The sequence below is a fragment of the Boleophthalmus pectinirostris genome, unplaced genomic scaffold (assembly GCF_026225935.1).
Source record: "Boleophthalmus pectinirostris isolate CB_2022bp ecotype Guang Dong unplaced genomic scaffold, ASM2622593v1 HiC_scaffold_7, whole genome shotgun sequence".
Lineage (NCBI taxonomy): Eukaryota > Metazoa > Chordata > Actinopteri > Gobiiformes > Gobiidae > Boleophthalmus > Boleophthalmus pectinirostris.
In genome coordinates this window covers 27415012-27440997 of record NW_026571473.1, presented here as the reverse complement: position 1 = coordinate 27440997, position 25986 = coordinate 27415012, and the positions used below count along the sequence as shown (strand labels likewise).

The 25986-nt window shown below is 38.5% G+C and overlaps 1 protein-coding gene across 1 annotated transcript; it reads right to left on the bottom strand.

Annotated features, from left to right (window-relative positions):
- Window positions 1-25104, bottom strand: ephx4 (epoxide hydrolase 4). Its single transcript, XM_020918980.1, has 7 exons — window positions 24862-25104; window positions 21876-21961; window positions 17112-17269; window positions 11141-11269; window positions 8602-8705; window positions 3918-4066; window positions 1-241 (listed from the first exon to the last, which is right to left on the bottom strand). The coding sequence occupies exons 1-7, from the start codon at window positions 25102-25104 to the stop codon at window positions 1-3; spliced, it is 1110 nt and encodes a 369-aa protein (XP_020774639.1).
- Window positions 25105-25986: the final 882 nt, after the last annotated feature.

Sequence of the window (25986 nt, the reverse complement as noted above, 5' to 3'; positions counted from 1 at the left end):
TTAGTTCCTGTAGCTTTTGCGGCCCTCTCCCTCTTTCAGGAAAGTCCATATGAGCGTGTTGACGATGTCCGGCTGGTCTTGCTGCAGCCAGTGGCTCGCTCCGGAGATGATGTTGAGTCTGAAGTGGTTCCTGATGTAAACACGACACGCTTCGGCCATGTCCTGCTCCAGAAAGGCGTCACGCTCCCCCCACAGCAGCAACACCGGGGACCTGACGTGGTTATGGCTCAGAGGGAGGGAGCTGGGGGAAAAGACATTCAATTCTATTAAAATGCAGGTTAATAAGAATCCATTTTCATAATTAGCTTGAAGAATGTATCTATTTATACCATGATTTATGTATTATCATCTGTTCCATAGCCAGGCACTGCATTCATATTTGTTCATATTTGTATATAAACCTGTAAATACTGCATATATACTAATGTTGTAAGTTTGTACACCTGTGTTTTCGAATGTATGAGTGAAAGATGCACTCTTATTGTATCTTTTGTCATGTTTTATGAATTGTGTGTGGGTTATGTGGCTGGTTTTGGTCCAGCAGGGGACTAAGGATAGAAATTAATCTTTTTTGGGTTCTTTTTGTCTTTAAAAAGAACCCAAGAAGTTGAAGTACAAAAGAGGACAAAATGAACATCTTTGGCTTAAGTATATGTTTTTTTTCTTGTCCATTATCTTGTCTTTTAATATGCATTATCCCTTTAATGAATAAATACAAATACAAATAGACCATGCAATATGTTTTTATTTGTTTTTTAGCATGTAAAATATGCTTGTGGATATTGAAATGAAGAATAAACATTGAAATTACACCGACTGAGCAATGGGAGAGGTTTTTGTTTGTGCAACTGTTGTGTTAATGTGTCTGTTATTATTGTTAAAGATAAGCCTCACTGTTTACTTTTTATTCTATATATATAAAAAGCTTGTAACAAAACACTGAAATTACACTCTCACAGACAGGCCTCCAGTTTTCCGACTTGTTTTATGTGTTTTAATTGCTTTTGCTGACTGTCTTCAGTTCTGCTGTGAGAGTTTTGCAGATTCTGGACAGTGATGGTGGGGTTTGTCTTCTCCACCTCACCTCCAGCCACCTTCCCTTATTGAAGGAGATTGCCAGCACCTGTTCTGCCATTTTGTGTGCGTCTGTGTCTCTTTCATGTCAGCACTTTGTTTGTACGAGTACGTGTCTGACTTCGTATGTTTGTTGAGACACTCAGTTAGTTTAGTTTAGTTCTGTTTGGTGCCTTTTTGTTTGGTCACTCGATTCTGTTTGTGGGTTCATGTGGTTTTACTCTGGGACACTTGTGATTTAGTTTTGTTGTGTGTCCCTAAGTTTAGTCAGTTGTCTATGTGACCTATTTTTGGCACAGAACTCGTTATATGTAATCCTGTTATTTTGTTTCTTAGTTTAGCATGTTTTGTTAATTTACCCTGTTATTTAAACATTACTTAATTTATAAAATTTTTCTACCTTGGTTTTTTTTTGTTACTTCCCTGATCCCAACGAGCTGAGTCATAACAGTCCAAGTGTGATTAAAAAAGTAGATAATGTGTATTTTTATTTCCATACAAAATAACCAACTATGGAAAGAAACTGACAGCTCATGGTATTAGGTTTAAAATCACAGTTTGTACTCAACACTGTGACAAATTTAATACTCCATTTGACCACTAGAGAGAGCCAGCCTACCACCAGCTGTACCTGTACCACTGTTTGGAAACCCCAGGCAAAACATGGACACTATTTTTGACAGACAGACTGAAGTTTGAATATTTAAAATATATATAAATATATAAAATAAGTTAAATATATAAAAATAAGTGGTAAAACTGCCAAATATGTTGTGGTTTAGAACATAAATGTATTATCTATTATGATGGTATGGAAAATATTTATGATTTTTATTTGGCAGTCCAGTTACTCATATATCCTTGGGCTTCTTTAGTGCTGTTGCAAGCTTCATTGGTTGAAAATTCGTGGTTTGGTTGGCTGATGTGACTGGATTCTTAAAACGTGGACAGCACTGAAAATGCTCTATAAATGCAGTCCATTTCTTCTCACACTTTCTTATGGCTGGCAGGCTTTTGACAGACAGGCAGATGTCTAAATATTATTCCCCCTATATATCCCCATATAGAAATGCACTGTCTGTGTGAAACATTAACATGCTGCATCCGTTACCACAGTAAGTCTATGCGGCAATGGAGACAAAATGGCCTCCCAGTTTCTTGTTATTATTTGTCCTTGCCTGTGTCTGGTAATGTGCATTTGTGGAGACTCTAATTGGCCATGGGTCAGTGGAGCTTTGTTTTATGTGAGCAAGTAAAAAGGCTTTAGCAGGATCACTCATAGGCCTCTACAGTGTGGCTGCAGAGGGAAGCAGATGGCACACTCAGTCATGCATGTTCGGCTCACATGTCAAAACTACACATGCCCAGATATTGTTCTTCTGAATGGGATCTGTGTCACTGAGAAATATGAGACATTAACTTAATAGACAATAATGAAAACTAATAGGACAGAGAGTTGGTATATTGGGCATTTTATCATGGTGATTAGACTTTACACCTGGTTTAGTCCAAGTTTAGATCAGATTTTCTCCATCTCCATTATCCATTAGACCTGATTTAGTTGAGTTTACTATAGAGACGAAAAAGTAACTAGTAATTTAAGTAATTTAATACTTAAAATATTAAAGGACCCATATTATGTTATTTCTGATCCGTATTATAATGTTTCCTCATCAAAAACATACCTGGAGTTGTGTTTTGTTTCACTCACACTTGTTTCACTCACACAAACCCTGCATGTTTAGGCAGAAAACACCCTGTTCCACCCTGTGATGTCATGTGGTAATACAGGAAATGCTCCATTGTGCTTTTAAACTCCACACAAGTTCATCAGAATAATTTTGATCATTTCAGCACTGGAATTGCCAATCTCTACTGAAAAAAGGTAAAAGGAGCTGTTAACTTGAAAACTACATAGACATTGCAAGGAGGAACAGAACATTTTGAGCTTTGGTGATGTAGATCAATTCTCAAAGCTTGTGTCATGACCCTCAGGTGTGTAGTAAGAGATTTTTTTTGGGGTCACCTTGTCACGATCTGCATGTAGGTCTGCAATATACAGCTCTGACACATGAGAGAGCTAGTGAATATCCTGTCCTCAGTACGGCCAGTATTTCTATGCTTATTCCTTTCACTACTACATATATGTGTGAAATGAAATTTTCTGTGCCTGATATGCGTGTTGAGCTCTCCTTCTGCACTTCGGACTGGAACGTGCTACAAAAACGCTGACAGGCCCACCTATCATATTAGAAATGTTGAAATGTTAAGACATGTTTTGTATAATTTCTAATCTTTTTGAAATTATTTTATTCACTATTTTGTTACAGTATTGCTGGTTCAATTGAATGTTGAAACAAAAAAAAAAAGGGCTACATTTAATGTCCAAATAGGCAATTTATGGATCCCTTTTATTGCTGGTTCAATTACTGTTTTTCTTTGTTTAAAACTTAAGTAATACTACTTGTTCAGAGAGACACAATCACTCAGTCAACAATAAAATATACTCATTAATGTTCAATAATCTACGTTTAGTTTATGATTTACAAATAATGTCTATTAACTTGGGTTGCGAAGGTTTGTAACTTTTAAAATATGGGTCCCCAGAAAAAAACGTTTGGGAAACAGTCCAATAACGAAGGGTTATGCCAACATGTGTAAAATGAAGCAAACCCCAACTCCATGTTTTTGATGAGATAACAACATTCTAACATGGCTTACAGCTCACAAGAGTCAAGTTTATGTAACATAGGACCTTTAAATTATGTACGGTAAATGAAATGATGTACTGTATACAAACCAGGATGCCCTCTCTCTCTCTGATGTGTCTACTGAACTTTTACCTGAAGACATTCCTGTAGTAGTTGAGTGCTCCGGTCAGAGCTCCAGGCTGGGAGAGTGCGTACAGATAGGCCTCCATCTCCTCCACAGTCAACCAGCGCCCCTTCCTCCCAATGCCAGTGTTGCGGCTGGTGAACAGCGCCTTCACTGCCTACAAATCACAACAGAAACACTTTATTGATTTGGTCCTGGTGTAGAAGTAGAAACAGTCACTTGTAGACCCATTTTGACATGATTTAGCAGGCTGCTCCATTGATTTGGACTTGATTTTGGTGCATTCAAAGCTAGATTTGGTAAACTAAAGATGGGTGTTAAAGAACTGAGAATTGACAAGTGTACTTTTCTTTTATGGTGGAGCCTCATGCTTGACTTCATGCATGGCTCCATGGAGATTATATTGCTTTGCCTGGAAGGGGCAGACTCATTTTCTTCATATCTGCTTTTTTCTAATCATGGAAATGCGTTCTAATATGTACATTTAAATTATGTATTGCTATTCGTATATATAACAGTATAGCATGAGCTTAACATAGTATGGCATATTGCATACAACATATCTGTAACTTGGCCAAGTGGAGTCATCTGCTTGGCCCTATAGAGATGAATTTAACTATGGAGCATTCAGGGCAACATTTCCATGGAGACAAGCTGGCATACCCTCCACTAGTTACAAAAAAAGTGTCTCTTTAATGTGTAAATATTTGTTGTATTACTGAACATATATGAGTAAATTAATTGAGATTTAAGTATTTTTTGTAATTTAGTTTTTACATTATTTTTGCACACAAAATGTTAAACTTGATGATATTGATGATGACTTTAATGATATTGCTGCTATATATCCATAACCCTCGCCCTCCACTTCTATATTAAACTCTACAGCCTTAAGAGCAAAGTGATCTTATGTAACCCAGCTATGCAATATTTCAAATAAAACTTTCTGGTACACATATCTTGCAGAGAAATGACTTAGAGACAGGTTCAGTATGACTCTAGCCCTGCAGCAGTGATGCTTGGCCAGTGCGGTTCAGAGAAAGCCACTTAGATCAGCTTTTATTGGCCTCGCTGGATGTCCTGGCACTCACTTAGACTGCTGCCTCTGCGACATTACATGCTGCGCTATAGCTTGGAAGAATATGAAAGGAAAGCATATGGGCACTGAAAGCTACACTTAGTTAAACAAGACGATATATGACCATGTACAATTTGTAGTTTATTTATAAAACTCCTGCTTCTCTAAACAATTATCCAGTCAGAAACATTTATTTGGGTTTCCAGTTCTTACAACTAGAACCAAAACAAGAAATAAATAAAAAATTAAGACTCACAGCACTTGCATCATTAATCAGTGAGTGAATTCAAAAGGTTCTGAGTGTTCACATGAGGGAATGTCTGTCCATATACTGACAAGGAGAAAAACTTGGATCTATCCGCTATGTGCAAGTTAAATTGAGTTTATTTTTTCTGTCTTAAAATGCGAAAAAACAGTCCAAAACTTTTCCTCACTTTCCTTATGCATTCCAAGCATCATAATTATTCACCACATTGAGAGCTTTTCACAACTCTCAGAGCTGTTTTGCAGTGACGGTAAAGATAACAACAACTAGCATGCTAACACAGAATTCCTGGTTATACTTTCTCATACATGCATCCGGAATTTCGGACCTCCGGTCATCATGCAATGCATACTGGGAAAGGTCCTCTGAAAAAGTGAGCATCAAACCTCCATGTTTGATTTCCCAGTGGGACGAGTCTATTGACAAAGCTGATCTTTTCTAGTCTTTTGAACCATGTCACTTTTGTTTCTGGTACTGATATTGTCATATTTTAGTTATGGGATTCAGACATTGTAACTTTGTGGTTGCTGGATGTCCTAACAACGGAAAACAGCTTGGGAAATGGGCTTCGGATGTTTGTGAACTCCATAATTGCAAAAGGGAATCAGACCTGTGTGACTGCAAACCTCCTTTCAAACTGTTTCCCCTATCAAAGCAAAACCCTGATCCCTCAACTCAACCAGGGTTAAGAATTTAAAAAGTCAATGTCAAAGCGAAAGGCACCAGCTGTTCGCCAAGAAACATCTTCCACTGCAAAGCGACCAAGGCGTGATGTTGCTGTAAAGTGAAGCTCAGCCTGTTTGTTTTCTGTACTTCTCGAATAAACAAACGGGATTTTGGTTTGCTGGCGCTTCACATACAAAATGTTCGCTGCAAACTCGGAATGATTTCTTAGGCAGCCAAAGTTTAGCTTTTTGGTTCTTCCTGTGTATTAACCCTCTCCAGGCAGGCATTGCAGATTTGCAACTGCTAAATTCCAATTACATACTTACTCCACATCCATATTTTATGAGCTTTTTTTACTCAGGAGCCTTTTTTCCCATCCATGATGATAAACGTGGATGATGCAGACTGTGCAAGAATGGCTACACACAAACGGCCTGCCAGAAGTGCAAAATACTTTTTTTGTTCACAAAGGATAAAAAAGTCAGGATTGTATATTACTACCCCATATTATAATTTTCCCCAAATATCAGATTTTTCCTGATACTAAAAATTAATTTGAGCCTGAGAGGGTTAATACTGCCCATCGCCTTCGCCTTTCACTATTTTTAAATTCTGTTGGGAAGGGAAACAGTTTGAACGGAGGTTTGCAGTCACACAGATCTGATCCCCTTTTGCAGTTATAGATTTCGCAAACTTCCGAAGCCTGTTTTCCACTGTTAGGACATCCGAGTACCACACAATTATGAGGTCCGAATCCTATAACTAAAATATGACAATATCAGAACCAGAAACAAAAGCGATATGGTTCAAAAGACTTGAAAAGATCAGCTTTGACAATAGACGCATCCCACTGGGAAAACAAATATGGTGGTTTGATCCTCACTTTTTCGGAGGACCCTTCCCAGTATGCACTGCACGATGACCGGAAGTCCGAAATTCGGGATGCATGTATTAGATGCAAACAGCATGCAGCTGACATACATATATTTAGATCTCAAGAGCTGCTCATACAATATACTGTACCTGTACTGGGGCAAGACAGATTTTGCTCAAATACATCGGAAAAAAGCCTTTAAACATTGCTTTTTAGTGTAAGGTTTTTTGTCAGTTGCAATGATGGACGACTCTCCACGCCCAAACGCAGATCTGCCAAATGACCTAACAACTGACTTTGTTGTTTCTGGATAGTGTAGTCAAATTAACAGTGCTTTGGCTGTTATGAAGCACTATATGGATGAAATAAGGTGACTCTAAACTCCCATCTGAAATAAAGGGGAGTGTGAATCCTTCCATTAACTGGCACCTGTCCAGGGAGCAGACGGCCTCGTGCCATACGCAGCTGGGATACGCTCCAAACCACAGACACGGCAAGAAGGATCGCAAGTAATATCATAAATTGTAGAAGAATGAAGAGTGTCTTGCCGTTTAGACTGTATTAACAATTCTAAAAGGTAAACTCTAAATCAAATATGTTTTTCACTTGTCAAAATCACTTACACAATAACACAACAAGATGGATTTTTTTTCAGTCAATGATTTTTACCAGCACACTTGGAAATTTTCTACCTATCTTAAAAAAAATAATTGCTTGTTGACTTTGAGATGTGAAAACTAATTGATAAGATTGAAAATGTTGATTTAGGAAGACTTATTGATTGCCAAAAACATCTGACTATTGGCATCTGGAATTTTAGTTCCAAAGGTCTGAACAGGTTTAAGTCCCTGCATGACTTGGTAAAAATAAACACACACACACACACACACACACACACACACACACGCACACACAGATGCACACACACACAGCAGGGTTGTCCTTGACCTTGAGCCAGACTAACAGAAACATATAGCCAACATACAGAGGGAGAGAAGAGCGGAGGGAGAAAAAGAGGGAGAGAGAACGTGACAGAGAGGAGGAAAGAAAGAGGAGGAGAGAGGATGAGAGAGAGAAAGAGGGACGGTGGGGGGGCAAAGCAAAAGAAGAAAAAGGAGAGAGAGAGAAAGAGAGAGTGAGAGAAAGACAGAGACAGCAAGAGAAGAAAAATTACAGCGTGAGAGTGAGAGAAAGGGAGTGAGAGATGGACAAAGCAACAGAAGAAAACGAAAGGGAGAGAAAGAGGGAGAAAGGGAGAGAGGGTGGGACAAAGCAAGAGAAGAAAAATGATAGGGGGGAGAGAGAAAGATGGAGAGAGAGGCACAGCAAGAGAAGAAAAATTAGAGAGTGTGTGAGAGAGAAAGGGAGCATGAGGTGGACAAAGCAACAGAAGAAAACAAGAGGGAGAGAAAGAGGGAGAAGGCAGACACATAGCAAGAGAAGAAAAATTACAGAGTGAGAGAGAGAAAGATGGAGAGAAAGAGGGACAAAGCAAGAGAAAAAAGGGAAAGGGGGAAAGAGGGAAAGAGCGAGAGAGAGACAAGCACATAGCAAGAAAAATTACAGAGTGAGAGAGAGAAAGAGGGAGAAAAGCAAGAGAAGAAAAGAGGGAGAAAAGGAGGAAAGAGGTAGGAAGACAGGGAAAGGGTTACTGAAAAAGAAGAAAAAATTGATTGTGAGAGAGAAAAAGGGAGGGAGAGTGGGACAAAGCAAGAGGAGAAAATGAAAGGACGAGAGAGAATAAAAACGAGAAAAGGAGAGAGGAGGAGAGGGAGACAGAAGGGGACAGAGGACAGGAGCGGGACAGACCTTATAGTCGTTGATGGAAAGCATGAGCTCGGGGAATCGCGGCAGCTGGAAGAAAAAGAAGTGACTGCATTTGAGCAGCTGGCTCGGGTGTCTCACGGCGTAATCTGAAAGAGACACAGACACCACGGGACAAAAGGTCAATGGACAATTGTAGAGGAATTTAAATACAAAGGGCGACTATATTTAATGTAGGAGTAATAGTTGTAGCATGGACAGCTGATTTCTGACAGTTGCAATGGCTTTGTAAGTTAGTGTACCTTACAAGTGTGCACAGGATCATCCTCCAACTAGTTTGCTTGTCAAGTCCTGAATCATATCTCTTTACATTTTTATACACAGGAGTATCAGTCTGGTCCTCACTCCCTCTGTTACACCTCAAGCCAAAACCAAACATGATCATGCAATCAGACTTGTTTTTTTCATCTATGAATGAGAAACGAAGGAGCTCATTGGTTTTCAACAGAATGCATTTCTCTCACCTCAGAGTAACAGTTTAGGGTTTTACTGATAGATTGTGTTAGCCAGGGTGCTGCCATCTAGTGCCTCCGCTCAATTTCATTCCTCTCCAGCGACTAGGTCAGGAATCAGAATACACTAGATAGTTTGCAAGAACCCCGGAAGTTGTAGACCATGCACCGGCCAATCAGTGGAGAGTTGTGAAGCCATGACGTCAAGCTCAAGCGCCTGTCTGGGTCCCTTTTGTGGTACAGCACAACAGTAAACAAAGCGGTCGAGATGGGTGTACATGAAGCCATAAATTCCGTGTTGGCAACGATTCCTAAGATCGAGGATTTAAAGCCGGAACAAAGAGAATGTTTGGTGAATTTTATCAAGGGAAAAGACGTTATTGCCCTTCTTCCTAAGGAATTTGGCCCATTACATAAGTCACGACCAAATAGCAGTGATTGGTTAAATAAAAAAAAAAGTACCTGCCTACCATCGAGTGAACAAATCCTAATGCTGCGAGGTCAGACGGTTTCTTCAAAGTGAAACCGGCTGATGAATCAGGCAAAAATTCTGCAGCAATCTGTTTTTGTTAGAGAAATTGCATTTGTTAGAGCAAAACTCAATTTCTGTGGTATACTCAGGGCTCTCACTGCCAGCTCAGTGTACCACAGAAAATGAATTTCTGTAACAGCTTTTCAATCCCTTGCGATATTTTTTCCTTTCTTTTTTCTTTGTAAACAACCATTTTTCTTTTGACATGGATGGATCGTACATTTCTTTGATCGGCTTATCCACCTGTCAGTCATGCCCAATTGAACACTGGCAGTACTGGAGAAGTGTTTTCGAGATCAGGCAACCAGCTAGTAACTCCTGATCAAGATCTCATTTCAGACGCCCATTCAAAAGGTCGTTAAATGCAGGGGATAAAATTCAACCAATAATTTGCATAGAAATTATAGGTTAAACTTCTCCAAATGTAAATGAACACGGCACTCAGCATCTCTGTGCCTGCACCAGTTGAACCAGCTGTTGTGACTGCACAGCAGTGGCCTGTAATTAGCTTCCTCTCATTCGCCCCTTAAGGCTGGAGAGGATTTACCAGATGGATGCAAAAACTGAAGCCATAATACTCGCTAATGAATGATAATAATTATGGTAAGAGCCAAACAGTGCTGTGCTAATGAGTATGCTGTGGAAAAGGCACTCCGAAATTGAGTTCACAAGTCGGGAAAGACCAGCCCATGTTCTATTCAAGAACAGTTTTATTCAAGATGTTGTAACTTAAGAAGCTTGTGCCAGATCATTCTCAAAAACAAAAAAATATATAGCAACATTTCCAGTGTTTAATCCTGGTTATCTGATTGGCCATTTATTATTCAAATGCCTTTTCATTCTTGACTTTAAAGCCCTAGCCATCAGGGTTTCAGAATAAAATATTAGGACAGTTGCCATAGCAAGTTAACCTGGCAAACACCAGACTGATATGCACAGCACTATGAATCTGGAGTGGCGACTACTGTCAAAGAATATATGGAGCTGATGGGTCACAACAGCAGAATAGGCTGAGAAATCAAACTTTTGTTAAAGCTGGGAGAAAAGCAAATTCTTCCTGTACTGATTTTCAAAAACAAGTTCTAAAATGCCTTTCTGTGATTGTTCTGAACCATTGGTTAATGAGGCAATCACAACAGCAGGAGCTGGGCCAGATGGACTCTTGTGAGTTTGTGAACTTGCTGGCCACGTTGATAGCAATTTACAATAACAACATATTATCTTTTGAATGGTGAAAATTCCTCAAAATGTCACCATGTCATACCAGGAAGCTAAAACCCACAAATGGGGAAATTTGTCATTGCATTTGACCTGTCTTTCAAAATTTGCCCTTGAGCAGTGAGCAACAAAAACGTAGCACCCAGGATTCATCTCTAAATTTTTAACTATTAACCACATTCACATGGTCAGGAGCACCTACCTGAAAGACTTAGAGAATTAGGATTAACAAAAGACACCCACCCTGATACAGGAAGAACATGCAAACCCCCAAACAGAAAAGTCTCACCTGATCTGGGAACTGAACCCATTTTAGCCTTACCTGCGAACACTGAGGGGTGTGGGCAGTTGAGAACGATGAGTTTGGTGACCATCTCTGGATAGTAAATCGCAAAGAGCCAGGCCACGGTCCCTCCCCAGTCATGTCCCACCAGGCAGCATCTGTTATAGCCTGGACACAAGCGCAGAGAGTCACAGTAACAGAACAAGAGACACAATAACTCACAGTGAAATATTAAACAACGCCGGGCCTCCACAGATCGATACGGAGCTGCGCAATAAGACCTCAAATCAATAACAGGATTAAGTTAATATATTTTATGAATCCCCAGAGCTGTGCGTACATCATGTGTTAATGGGACTTTCGACTGATGAATCATAATAGGTTCAGAGATAGAATAATATACATTTGGCATACCTGTCAACCATGTTTTATGTATGTTTTTTGTATTGTATTACTTGTGTATATCATATTGAAAGGCCTTGAAGCAGTTTTTTTTTCCCATATATTTGAGTCAGCTATGTTATATTGCCCCAGTACAGGTGTATTGTAAAGGCAAATCTTGAGGTGTTAAAATTTGTCAACTGTGTGTTTTCTGCACCTTTCCATTGTCCATAATCAGGAAGCACATGTTAGCATGTGATCTGTTGTTAGAAAGAGAGAGAGAGAGATACTTTATTGATAACAAGACGCCACTCCATGCACTCTGGCCATTGAAATTTGTGAAAAGCACTTTAAAATGCATCATGGTGAACAATTACGATGTTCACAATGCAGTTAAGTGAGGAATAACTCTGTTTTAAAGTTTTAAATGAACTAGTTAAATTTTTCCTGCCCTCATCTATGGTCATGAGCTCTGGGTAATGACCGAAAGGACAAGATCGCGGATACAAGCGGTCGAAATGAGCTTCCTCTGCAGGGTGGCTGGGTGCTCCCTTAGAAATAGAGTGAGGAGCTTGGTCACACTGGAGGAGCTCTGAGTAGAGCCACTGCTCTTCCACGTCGAGAGGTGTTCCAGGCATGTCCCACCGGAAAGAGACCTCGTGGAAGACCCAGGACAAACTGGAGGGACTATGTCTCTGGACTGGCCTGGGAATGCCTCGGGGTCCCCCTGGAGGAGCTGGGGAAAGTGTCCGGGATGAGGGAAGTCTGGGAGCTCCTCTTTAGACTGCTGCCCCCGTGACCCGGCCCCGAATAAGCAGAAGAAAATGGATGGAGGGATAGTTCTATTTTTCACATTTTTAAGAAAAAATTAATGCCACATACAGTACCAGCTACTTAATAAAGAAAAACTGAAAACTAAATGTTATTTAGTAGTTTGTTTTAGTCTGTTTATAATATGGATCAAAACATTTGCTATGATATCAAAAGTACAGTCACTGCCAAATAGGAAATGTTCATGGGGCGCTTCTGGCTCCATTAAATCTGGTTCCATCTGACTTTACAGTATGTTGAAAAACTGTCACCCCTCTCTGTAACTGCTGCAATGAGCCTTGTCATTTTAGCCTCAAAATGTTCGTATTAACCTGCTTTACATGATCCTGATGTTTTTATTTTGTTGTTTTGTCCGTAAAAAAATCCTGTTCCTAATATGGAACTCTAAATTTGCTCCTATAACTTCTGGCCTCGTGAGCTTCATTTGACTGGAGCCGAATTTTATTGGCGACGTCATACTCCCTCAGTCTTCTTCTTTATATAGTCTATGAGATAGCCACATTTCTTGTGTTAAAAAAATAACTAGAAAAGGATTTTATATTCATTTTCCAGCGCAATCAATATAACCCCACAAGTCGATCATTCTTACTATAGAATTTCATGACCTCCAGCCAAAAGCAGAGCAAGGTTGAGTCCTCGGTGTCCGTGCTTTAATCCGCCTACACCTCTCCCAGTATACCTCTATATATCCAACATGGCATCCCTCTCTTAGCCTGCAGCTTTCACACATACGGTATATTTCTACAGGGATTACATTAGAGCCACCTCCATCAGAGCTGACACCATCACTTTTCATTTCAATAGCAGCAGAGGGAAGAAGCATGTCTTAAAAGAGGGTTCAAGAGTCCAAGTGCAGATTATGGACACGAGTCATGTAGTTCAAATTACAATATCAGTGTTATAGCAAAAGGTGTATTAAAGCCACACTGTGCTGATAGTGCGTCACTCTTTACAAAGCAGACCAGGCTATAAGAAAAAAAAATTTATATTTTGTAAAGTAGAAAGACCTTGCATTGACCAATACTACTACAAGCTTTGAAATTTTATTTTATTTTATGTCTGTATTCTGATTTATTTATGTTTTCATTTGAGTTGCATATTATCCCGTAAACAGCTTTATTTTTGTTGCACCACTTGTTTATTTATCACTTATTTTCTAAAATGATTATCCATACTAGGGCCGGGTATCATTAAAAAGTTGCCGATACAATTACCTTGATACATAGGCCACGATACGATACATATCCCGATACAGTGCACTTTCGATTTGATACGATTCAATACAATATATTTAAAATCGATTCGATATAGTTCAATGAAAAATAAAGGCTAAATGATAGCAGTGATACTAAAAGTCTTTGTTAAACCACTTCTTCTGCAAAGTTAATAAGAAACACCCCCATTTTAACAGTCAAAATAGTCAAAACAGTGAAAATATCAAATGTGTTGCATAAATGAGTTTCCTTCCTCTAAATAAGCAACAAGACTGTAGCACTGTAACAAAATAATTTAGTAAAATATACCAAAAAATACTCTTGGTGATATATCGATACAGCAACCCACGATATCGATAATGTATCATCACATTAAACAATATGATATATTGATATTTTGCTATTCTTGACACTCCTAATCCATACCATGTAGTTTGAAGCCTAAATTGACAAGTACTGCCATGTATTTGTTTGATTTTTAAGAAAGTAACTGCAGTCTGAATACCACATAATGGAAGAATACCTGTACCAGAGTAAAGCTACTCAAAATGAGTATTCGGAATATCTAAATATGTAAATAGTTTCATGATTTATTTAGTTACTTTCCAACAATGACTACTGTGATTTGGCTCTGTCAGTGTGAATAATGTTACTTACTAATAAAACTTCTCTCATATTTTTACCATTTAATTTAATAGATAAAGCATAACTGAGTAAAATGTTTTCTAAAACGTATTCAGAAAGTTTTTTTTTTTTCAGTACTACATTTTAGATTTTTCGATGTATTCAATTGGAACTTTCATTGTTACAAACAGACAAGTATGAAAAGCAGTCTCAGCAATACAGATACTTCAACAGAAAAAGTATGGATAGTTGACAAAGCACTTTTTCAATAAATATTTAACAGGCTGCTATTTGAGTTATTCACAGATCAGTGTATCTGCGGCGCAAGGCAACGGTACATGAGTCCATTCTGACTTTACTTCAAAAAGTGTGGTCAATATTTTATAAACAATATTTTGGACTTTTTCAAACTATTTGTTGTTGAGCAAAACATGTTCACTTTGAAGAGATGGCTTTGTCAGACTTATTTTGGCAGGACTTTAGACTTTTAGACCAGATGCCGTCTCTGTTTATCAGTAGGGCTGAACAAGTAATTGGTATTTTTGGTAAGCTTTAAAGCAAAACACAAATTATTTAGTATTAGATTGTCTTCTTGTAAAATACTTGTAAAAACGGCTAATCTTGGAGTATAAAGCTGCAAACAAACTGTGAAACTGCAAAATTCATTCACTGATTCGTGCATTATGTTGCATGTAAATGTGGCATCTCTGGCCACATTTACATGCACATCAATATAATCTGATCATTATCTGATTATTGAAATATCATGTAAACAGTTACATCTGAGTAATCTGATTTAACTCTGATCATTCATGAAATTTATGCTAAAAGGGAAAACTAATGTGGCAAAGATGAAAATGAAAGAGAAAATGATAAAAGATTGAAAGTTAAAATAATTGTGTGTTGTCCTTCAAATACAAATTACTTTAAAAATCCATTGAGTAAAAGACACATGGTCAGTTTACTTTTATTTAAAGAGCAAAAATCAGATATCATTATTAGGTTATAAAAATTTTATGTTAAAGGACCTATGTTACACTATTTTCTGATCTATGTTATAATGTTGTTTCATCACAAACACACCCGGAGTTGTGTTTTGTTTCATTCACACATGTCTAACACACAAATCCTGCATATTTAGACTGACTTCTTCTCTCAAACTGTTCCATCTTGTCATGTCATGTGGTAATACAGGAAGTGCTCCACTGTGTTTTTAAACTCAATACACCTTCACTAGAATCATTTGGATAATTTCAGACCTGACATTGACCATCTCAAATAAACCAAGGCCATAGAGGAGCTGTTAACTTGAAAACTACCACTTCATGACATCTCAAGATGGAGCAGAGCATTTTGAGATTTGGAGATGACAGATTAATAATATGGGGTTACTCATGTGTGAGACAAAACACAACTCCAGGTATGTTTTTGAGGAGGCTCAAAAGCTCACAAGGGTAAATTTTGTGTAATACTGGACCTTTAATCTGATTTTTACTGGCCATGTAAACCCAGTGTCAACTAAATCCATTCATAAACAGAAATCACTGTATGCAAAAATTGGAATTGGGATATTTTTTCCACCAAAATTGTGCTGCTATATTGTCCATATCTCTGCTGATGTCCACATAGCCCGAGGTTTAGTTCACTTTGCTGGCCATGTTTATCATTAATAGTGTCCACACCTCACGACAGCAGTGACTCAGAGGTGTGTCATGGCGCTCACTGGCCTAAGGCGCTTTGACTTTGGTAAACAACTTTATTTTGGACCTTGTCAATGCGCTGTCCATTTAACGTTTTTTTATTACTCTGCAGAGAAGGTGATGCAGGGACAGGGCTTAAAGAAATTGAGGTGAAAATAAATTTAGCAAGTAATAAAAGTGTCCAAGGCCGGTTTTGAATGTGGTGCTCATTTTGTGATTAAAGACGATTCCATGGTGTCTGTGTAATCCCTCAATCTTTCATATGTTACATCACAAAAAGAAAACTGAATTGTAAACTGGACAAACATTTTTAGTGAATATGTTGAGTCACGATTCAAGTATCTTAAAGAACCCTGTCAGATTTGAAGAAGCTACTTAGATGATATGACTTAGATATAATTCCATTACTGTACTCAGATTAATTGATCATTAATTAATCTTTGGATATAGCGTCTTTCAAGATATTCAAAACACTTTACAGCGCATTATTCATTCACTCCACACTCAAGTTACTACTGTAGATACATCCAATATGGCTACAAATCAGAGTATATTTATTACAGCCTATTTAATAAAGTCTTTGGACAAATGTGATTTTGGTTGTGATGTATTTGGTATGGACTGTTGGTACAATCAGGACATTGCTTGTTTAACGGTTTAGCAACATTGTTATAAATATATTATATAGCTTACAACTAGGGGTGTAACGATATAGAAGTCTCACGATACGATATCTTCACTGTATGAACCTCACAGTATGATATTTATTGAGATATCATGGGAAAGCTCACGATATGGTGGGGAGGCTCATAATTAGGGATGTAACGAAATCCAAATCTCTCAGTACGATATTTATTGTGATATTTTGAGGAGGCTGTGACCAAAACTGCTAATATGCAAGTTTTTCCTCTTAAAATGCCTTCACAAGTCTTAATCCAAAGAACTAAGACTTAAAAATGCTTAGAACTATTATTTCTTCTTGTAGTCTGTACTGAAATGGAGCAAAGGATCATGGTCTATGTAGTTCCCTCTGTCTTTTATTGCTGCACCATAACTCATAATTTAAGCAAAGAGACTTGTAATTTGATATATTGTGATGGTCCATGATATTACTGTGAGAACTTTGACGATACGATATCACGATATTTCGGTTATTGTTACATCCCTACATACAACGAAATAAACTATAATGTATATATATAGTTCACAGTTCCCATTAAAGAGAGTCTGGTCATTCTTTTGCAGATAGATGAGTCTTACCTAAGTACTCCACTATGTCTTTGACGTCAGTGATCAAGTGCTCAAATCTGTAGCTTTCAGTGGTCAGCGGTAAGTCGGACTCTCCATAGCCGCGCATGTCGATGGCTACCACCCGAAACTCACTCTTAAACTCTCTGAGCTGGTACCGCCAAGAGAACCTGCCAGAAGAAAAACAAAACAAAAAACAATCATTAGCAATACCTCCTAAGTTGTTTTATCTAGTTTAATTTTGAAATAGTACGTTGGAAATATCCTGTCGTAAGTAAAAATATTAAAAGTACAGTGTTTAAGTCATTTTTTTGAGTGAAAGGTAGAGCAAGTATCTGTACTTTTGATTTTTGAACTGGTTAAAAAGTATTTTCCGTATGGTTTGAGTGGTTATTTTTTTCACAATCATGGTGACATCCTGCCTAACGATTCCGAGTTCATGTGCCACTAAAATAAAAAATAAAAGCCGATGTTCTCGTTCTTTTCCTCAATGCAAAAACCTTTTCGGAAAATAATTTCTTTCTGACTAATACATGTCTTTGGATGTGCAAAAGAGCCAGAACGTGGGTTGGGTACAATTTGGCTTCCATTAGGAGACCAGCGAAGCACAGAAGACTTTAATTTTTGACAAGAAATTCAAATCCACCCTCTCCATCTGTGTGAAGGTCATCTCAGTATGATAGAACTGTTTGAGATTCAGTCCGCCCCCGATCATGTGCTAAGGACGACTCTTAATTGAAGATCTTGTCTCTTGAAGCATCCCTCTATCACGGCGCGCACCCCCGCTCTCCCCCTCCTCACCCATCTCCTCCTCATCATCTCCTTTCTCCTCCAGTGAGCAGCAAGATCACAGCTTCTTCTTGTGATGACTCAGCGATGATATTGCGTCTCACAACACATCCACATACATGAATGCAAAGTTAGAGCAATTTGTATTTCTATAGCAGGCATAATGGCACATGGTAGCAATTATTTAGTTTCGTTGTCATGTGTCAAGTTGTAAATTTCTACAATGTTCTCTACTGAACAAAAGCAGAGATTTGACTTTCTGATACCACCGTCCATTTGATGAATTTGTATGATAATGTGACCAGACAGATACTAAATTTTTCCACAATGTTAGGTGTTTTGGCTGCTTAAATTAAAGGAGCTGTATGTAGCCTGCTCTCTTACTTTTTTTTTAAGTTATTACAATCACAATTGAATCTCAGTTGCCAGTGTCTAAACTTGCATATAGATGACACACACAAGTTTTTCTCAATAAACAGACAGTCCATGCCTCACGTGAAAGCTCAAGACCTCCAGAATTCCCTCACTGAGCTGGAAAGGCTGCACTAGCACTGATTCGCTCAGAACCTTCAGATAAGAGAGGCATTTTAGTTTTTAAACTAAATGAATTTCAAAACTAAAACTGGCAACCAAAACAAGAGACTCATGTGAGGCTCAGTCTGCTTTCAGATTGGATAATCCACTAGAAAACCACTAAACTATAACAAAAAATAAATGCAATATTGTGTTCAATGTTTTTGTAATGAATAAATCAGGATTACAATTTGATTTGAACATGTCTACCTCGTATCTTACATACAGTTCCTTTAATATTGAAACATAAAATAGGAATTTGGTGAGATATTTTTTGATACATTATACATTATCTATGCAGTTTTAAATAAAAGTTTAAGTTTTTGTTTTTGAAAGGAATCAGCATAATATCGACGACTTATATAACGATAATGACATTTCAGAAACTGTTATTACTCAAATAGAAGACAAGAGGATGCTGTTATGTAGAGCTGTCATTGACTAAAGAAATTCTTGGTCACCTAAAGACATATCAAGCCTATTGATTAATCGACTAAAAAAGGGGTGTAGTAAACATTATATAGTTATGTTTGTATGTAACCATGTAACTGCACTCAAAATACTACAACTGCATTGGAGTTCATGCAAAAACAACTGTGCAAAAATGAAGATTCATGCTCAGATGTTCAGATAATCCACTCCTTACTTTCTCCTTTTTGCTCTTGTGCATAAAATTCCTAATAATCTAAATAAAATTATTAGCCGACTAATGCAAATTTAGGTCCACAAGACACTATAAAGAAAATAATAGTGTAAATGACCACTACTAAATGTATTTAAAAGGTGACTTCAGTAAATGTCAAGTATACAACCACCTCTACATGTTTAGCCCATTTTCCTCATGTTTTCTCTCCGTGACTCCTGTAAAGAATGTGTCCAGTGAAGCAGAAGCAGCTCCCACCGTTAATTAGGCCTGAGCCCGTCCCGCGGCCAGTCTAGTTTGGTGGAGATATGGGCAGCCTTACAGCCTCTGACAAGTCCTTTGGCCCAGATCCAGGAGCGATTGTGTGCAGGGCTTTTCACTTCACATCATCCACAGAGGACGGGGAATGTTTGGACCGCTTTCACGGGATGGCCGCTAAAGACACCATTTACAACTGCTGACGCTGGTGGGAATGTAGTTGTAAATGGTAAATAGAAAAGTTTGGAGTAATGTTTTGTTTTGTGGAGAGGTTTTATGAACTTGAAGGTGCACTGTGTGACAAACCAGATCAAGTTGCAGGTCAGATCTGTAGAGAAGCGACCCCGCTCACAGCCAGAAAGCACGGTTTTTTACTTGTTTTTGAACTTAAATGGAAGGTAGAACTGTTTAATGTCATACTGTGGAACATTCAAAGCAGAGCAATGATGTCTCCATAGCAACCAGCAGATGACAGACACCCAACCAAAAAGTTACATCATAAAATATTTAACATCTATCTGGAGAGACACATCTTCCACTAGACAAGATGAAACTGGGAGCATAAATAAAATAAAAATATATATAAATAGTGCAATTCAATAGACAATTTTGGCATCACAATGTATTTTTTTCATTCATGTTTTTTGTTTCATTAATCTATTTACCAATCCACCTATCAAATGCTCATAAATGTCGCTTCTACAATAGGAAAAAGTGATGTAAAGATCTATACTGACTGGTTAGGTTTTAGTAACATTTATTCACACAAGAATAAATTTATGTTTATCTCTAATAAAGTAGTGCTGGAACCTTTTTGTTTTCGATATGATATGATAAAAAAAAAAAAAAAAGGAGAGCCTTAGCTTGAGAGCCCGAAAGTCCACTGACCCGACTGAACGTAGAAGCAGTACAATGGGGTCAACATACCAGGGAATTCCCATGGCGCCAGACCGTGTTCTCCCACAAACAGCTGATCACATACATGGAATTTGTGAACACACACACTGTTATGATAAAGATAAACTTATCTTGTCATTATGAGTATGGATTCCAGCTTCATGTCTTCAGCTTTAGTCAACACAACCTGCTTTCCATCAGATATATTGACAGTTTTTTCACACTTGACTGACCATCTGATGAGTTTTATTTATGCACAGAGTATACTTCAAGGTTTTACCTCGCCATCAGAAATGAACTCCACTTTACAAAGTGTAGGGGAGTCGTGTTTCTATAATGAACAATCTGTAAGGTATATTACATGTGTGTGCTTTTATGGGCCCCTGGGGAACCGGGAGTGGCTTTAGCTCTAAATGGAAATACTCAGTGGATGTTTTAAAAGGGCACGATATGCAATTTTTCTGGTGAAGGGCCAACCACATGATATCATCTTCATGAAGATGTTAACCTGGAATGTTCCAAAGTAAAGCAATAAATAAATCTTTCTCGAGATACAAGTCTATATTCGTACCATACTCCATACAGATGTACAACTCACCCTTATGTAACAGATAACCCTGTGTTCTGTCATTAATCATATCATTGTTGCACTGTCTTTCTATAACCTCTTGTATATAGCTGAGATTTTATATTTTATTACTTTTTTCTAATTTATTTTGACTTGTATATATACATTTATATAATTATGTCTTATTTGACACTTGTCTCTTGCTCTTCTTTGCTACTTATTTCGAATTTATTATTACCATTTATATTTTTTACTCTTTGTTATATTATATTCTATTAGATTAGATTCAGCTTTATTTTCATTACATGTATAAATACAAGGTAACAAAATGTGGTTTAGCATCTAATCAGAAGTGTAAGGAGCAGCAAGTGCGATATATAGAGAATGAGCAGTATATACAATATAGACAATATACAGTATATTACAGTGTAGATTGTAGTGAATATATACAAATAAATATGGCAGTATGAACAGGAGGGAATTAGATATAATAAACGTGGGGGATATATAAGCAGATGTATACTATGAACAAATATACAGGGTGTGTTATAGAAAATATAAATATGTATGACATACATAAATGAGCAAAAGATATATGTAAACAGGTGCGCTGTAAATAAATAAATATAAAGTTATGTATCAGATGTAATATGAATATGTAAGTATGATAAGCAGAGATATACAGCATTGGTGATATATACATGTAGTTTGGATTATACTGTGTTGATCAATAAAGTTTGTCTAAGTCTAAGTTTTAAGTCACAGAGACAGCCATGGTGACAACACAAGGTCTTATTTAGCAATTCAAATATCTATAATTAAAGACTGTGAGATGCTGCACTGTGTAACATAACTTTTCCATGTAGACGAGCAGGTGGCGGACCATTCACGTGAAAAGTTGCACCCTTTTTCAAACTTGATACACTTTAATCAGAGCAGACATCAAAATGGCCATCTAATTTATCATCAATTCCACTTGTCATAGCTAGTCTTTTTCAGTTCAACATCTTAAACCAGATATGACATCCTAATATCGTCTCTGACCTACCAGAACTCAGGGAAGCCATGGAGGAAGAGCATGAGCGGCTTGCCTCTTTCTCCGGCCGCGACATAATGGAACCGAAGTCCAGATTCCTGCAAAAGACAGAAGAGAAATCACCATTTGTTTACATTAAGCAAACATCTGAGTTCAATCATTTTAGCAACAAGATCTACACAGTCATTACACAGACCCATATAAATAAACATGGCATAATAACATTACTGGGGGAAATGGGCTGCGTATTCTAAGTCTCCTCATGTGGAAAACTGGCTTATAGCATTTAATATGTGATGCTAAGTGGACAGTCCGACTCTGCTTGTGCCAATAAAGGATTACCATAACAAAGCTAATCCATAAAAGATTAACATGGCCTGAATGACTGGACATGTACACTAGAATATGCAGATCACGATGAGTAAATAATATGAAGCTATTTATATCTCAACTGTGCTACTTTTTATGGAGTATATTTAGTAACGTTTGTCCAAGTGATGCGCAGAGACAGCAAGACAAAAGTGTGTGTTTTAAAAGGGGTGGGTAAGTGCTTTGCTAAAAATATGATCCTTGCATCCTTATTTGAATTGCTAAATTATGCCAAATTACATCATATACTTTGAAGTTTGAAGTGGAAAAAGGAGCAATCCATCTAAAAAAATGGATTACTTTGCTATAGTCGAATTATACAGATTTTTGGCAATAGGCTATGCAATTCTCTCAGTGGATGCTTCAAATGGTAATCTAACGGCTGCATGAATTAAAGCTTTAGTTTAAAATGTACATAAGGTAGGCTATTTTTTTCAAAGTACGTTTCTAAGATAAGAAAAACTGCCACTGCTCCTGACTGCAATCAACCAACAAGTTTTTTTTTTTTTATGGCTGATACCGATTGTTTAGAATCCAGAGCAGCAGATTGCCGATAAGCTCTGCCGATATCTTTGGGCCAGTTATGTAAATTATGTAATTTAAATTGACTAAAAACTCTCACCACAGCCCTTTTTTCCCCACTACAAACCCATAAGACAGCAGTGTAGTCACATTTTCAACCGTTATCTGTTTGAATTAAAGTTTTCAAAGTAAGCTCTATGGGTATTTTTAGGTAGCCAGGCTGGTGCCACCTTGTGCCTCCACTTCATTTCTCTCCAGCGACTAGGTCAGGAATCGGAATACACTAGACAGTTCGCAGAAAAACCCCAGAAGTGAGAGTTCGGGCACCACCCAATCAGCGAAGAGCCATACATTCCCGAGATCGAGGATTTAAAGCCCCCCAAAGAGAATGTTTGGTGAATTTTATCAAGGGGAAAGACGTTATTGCCCTTCTTCCGACGGGATTTGGGAAAAGTTTAATATACCAGTTAACCTCGTTAGTGGCATATTACATACGTCTCGTCCAAATAGCAGCGATTGGTTAAATGAAAAAAAGTACCCGCCTACCGTCGAGTGAACGAATTCTAACACTGTGAGGTCAGACGGTTTCCATGAAGTGAAACCAGATGATGAATCAGGCAAATTTTTATGCTGCATGTCACCCAAAACAAAAAAAAAGCCTGTGCTGGAGATTTAAGGCAAACAGTCGATGCACTAAAAAGACCAAATATTGGGTTGATGAATCCATTTAACCCTAATGCGACATTGTAGAAATTAGCTCCAACACAACTTGATGCCACAGAAGGGAATATTGCATGGACATGTCTGAACAGGGCTTGACCCAAGACATCATGTTGTGGTGTCACTGAGATAAAAATTTGGGCACTGCAGTGCCTTTTTTGTCTTTGGACCCAGCACGCAGTTGCAGTTTTTGTTGGATATGCATGTCTCTATCTACCAGCACAGGAGGGAATGTTGCCTGATCAGCCAGTCCCTTCGACATTCTGGTGAAGTCCACTCATTTTTGTAAAGTTTTGTCAAAATGTGTGGTTCTGACTGGCCAGGTAAGAGGGAATGTGGACTCCTCTAACAAGTCATCTCATCTTAAAAGGTTTGTGATACTTGTAAAATATGAATAGCTCATTCTGCTATACATACTGTAGGTTAAAGCCTCCTATTATATATGTATTCAAAAGATATTAGTTTCAAAGTGTTATGAAAAGCATGGATAAGTCTACAGTGCTTCCATGAAACATCTCTACTTTTTAAACAGGTCATGGAAAAAGATTTAATATATGCACACATTTATGCTGAATGCAAATTTGTGACCTTTAGGTAACTTGGACAACACTACAATATGTATTATATGCAAAGAGTTAACTATTTTTATGTACGTTTGCACAATCTCAAGGTTCAAGATCGAATGAATAAAGTGTGTCAATATTGTTTTCATTAACCATCTCCATGGCCAATATATTTTCCTTCTTCCTATTATGCAAATTGCGCAAATAAGCAGTGTCAGAAATATTGCTTGCTCCTAAAAAAGTCTGGGAAGTATCCAATTTGAGCTGAGGTCCTGAGTCAGTTTTATATCTGCGAGTTGCCAAGTTTTTAATTAGACTTCCATTTGATTTATTTGTTTACTCAGATGTTAACTACTGCCATATTGCACCGTGTAGCAAACGCAATACTTCTACAGTACCTTCAGTGATTTAACTTCTTGTTTTGGACATAGCATCATTTAGGAATCATGCAATTACATGGAACTTTTTTTCTGAGGGAAAGTAGAGCACAATCCAGACTTGCGTACACAGTGAAGTTGGTGTATGCATTTCAAGAGATCGTGTCTTGCATAAACTTGGGTTTGCCATAACGCACGCTTCAGTGGTCCCCAGTCTGCAGCAGCGCTATCCTTTCAGCACCACCTGACGTCTCGACAACAAACACAGCACGTAGGCGAGTTCTACCTAACCAATAACAAGGCCTATTATTTTGGCTATTTAACTGCGACGCCACCACAACATTGTCAAAAGATCTGCACGCAGCCAAACAATGGGCAGACGGACTCACCTCAGCTTACCGACTAGACACGTCCAAGTGCGTTGTGCCTGCCGGTGCGTTGACTTACCTTGATGCGAACATAACAATGCGTGCCCAAGGACGTGTCATTCAAACAAGCCGGGGGAGTTTCGCGCACTGCCCACTGGAAAACTGTGGTCGGCCGCAGAACGATGCTCCACCAAAGTTTAAGCAGCGCTACGGCGGTGCACACTCCACAATAGGCGTAGATCAAGGACCAGTAGCCCACAACTTTGATCTGCAATGCGAGTCTTATTAAAAATATGATCAAGTTGTGGAGGACTCTAGCCATTTTTTTACATTGCCGCAGGAATCCGATTTTGGACTATACACGGGAGCAGCAATCGATCCGGTGGGTGTCAAGCGCTCTTGTGGCTCTGACAATGCTCCGAGCCCGGCGCATACGCACGACTGAGTGAAGGGAGGATCCCACGGCGGCAGCAGCAGCAGTGGCAGACCGACAACGTGATGAAGAGGAGGCTGAATGGGACTGTGGTGGTGGTGGTGGTGGTGGCGAGGAGGAGCGCATCACGTCCGATCTTTACGCGTGCGTGTGACAGCCTTTTTAGCAGGAGACTGTGTGCGGTTGTTGACTATACAAGGAAGGCATCAAGTGCGAGGAGAGGGGGAGAGAGTTAGGTCGTGATTGCGAAAGGGATACACACTAGTAGCCATTTCCGAGCGGCTGCGAGGCGCTGTGAGGTAAAGGAGGGAGCCAGTGAGAGAAAACCGAGCCACACAACCACGAGGGATGGCTTCTGCACGCTGTTATGGCAACACGGAGGAGAATGGAAAAGTCTATCACTCTAATGGTTTTATATTGAGCCAAGAGACAATAACAAAGGCCTACCCGTATAAACAAACTGGAAATAATCATTATTTTTACATTATGTGTTGCAGTTTGTAATAAAGCTCTAAATTACTTTATATTCCTATCGCCCCAAAGTGTAAAATTACTGGAAGTAGCTCAAATGGCTTGAACTGAAGCTAAGAAACTGTAAACTTCTAAAGATCTACATAAATCAGTGCAGTTCATTCATTGCTGGAGGGGCAGCCACACCCTCTTTTCTTCACAGTGGCACGCGCAGGACAGGGGCGGGGCTCATGGTTTGACACCAAGCGACTAGGAGCAGGTGGAGGCATATATTAGTATTAATTGGGGATTTATAATAAT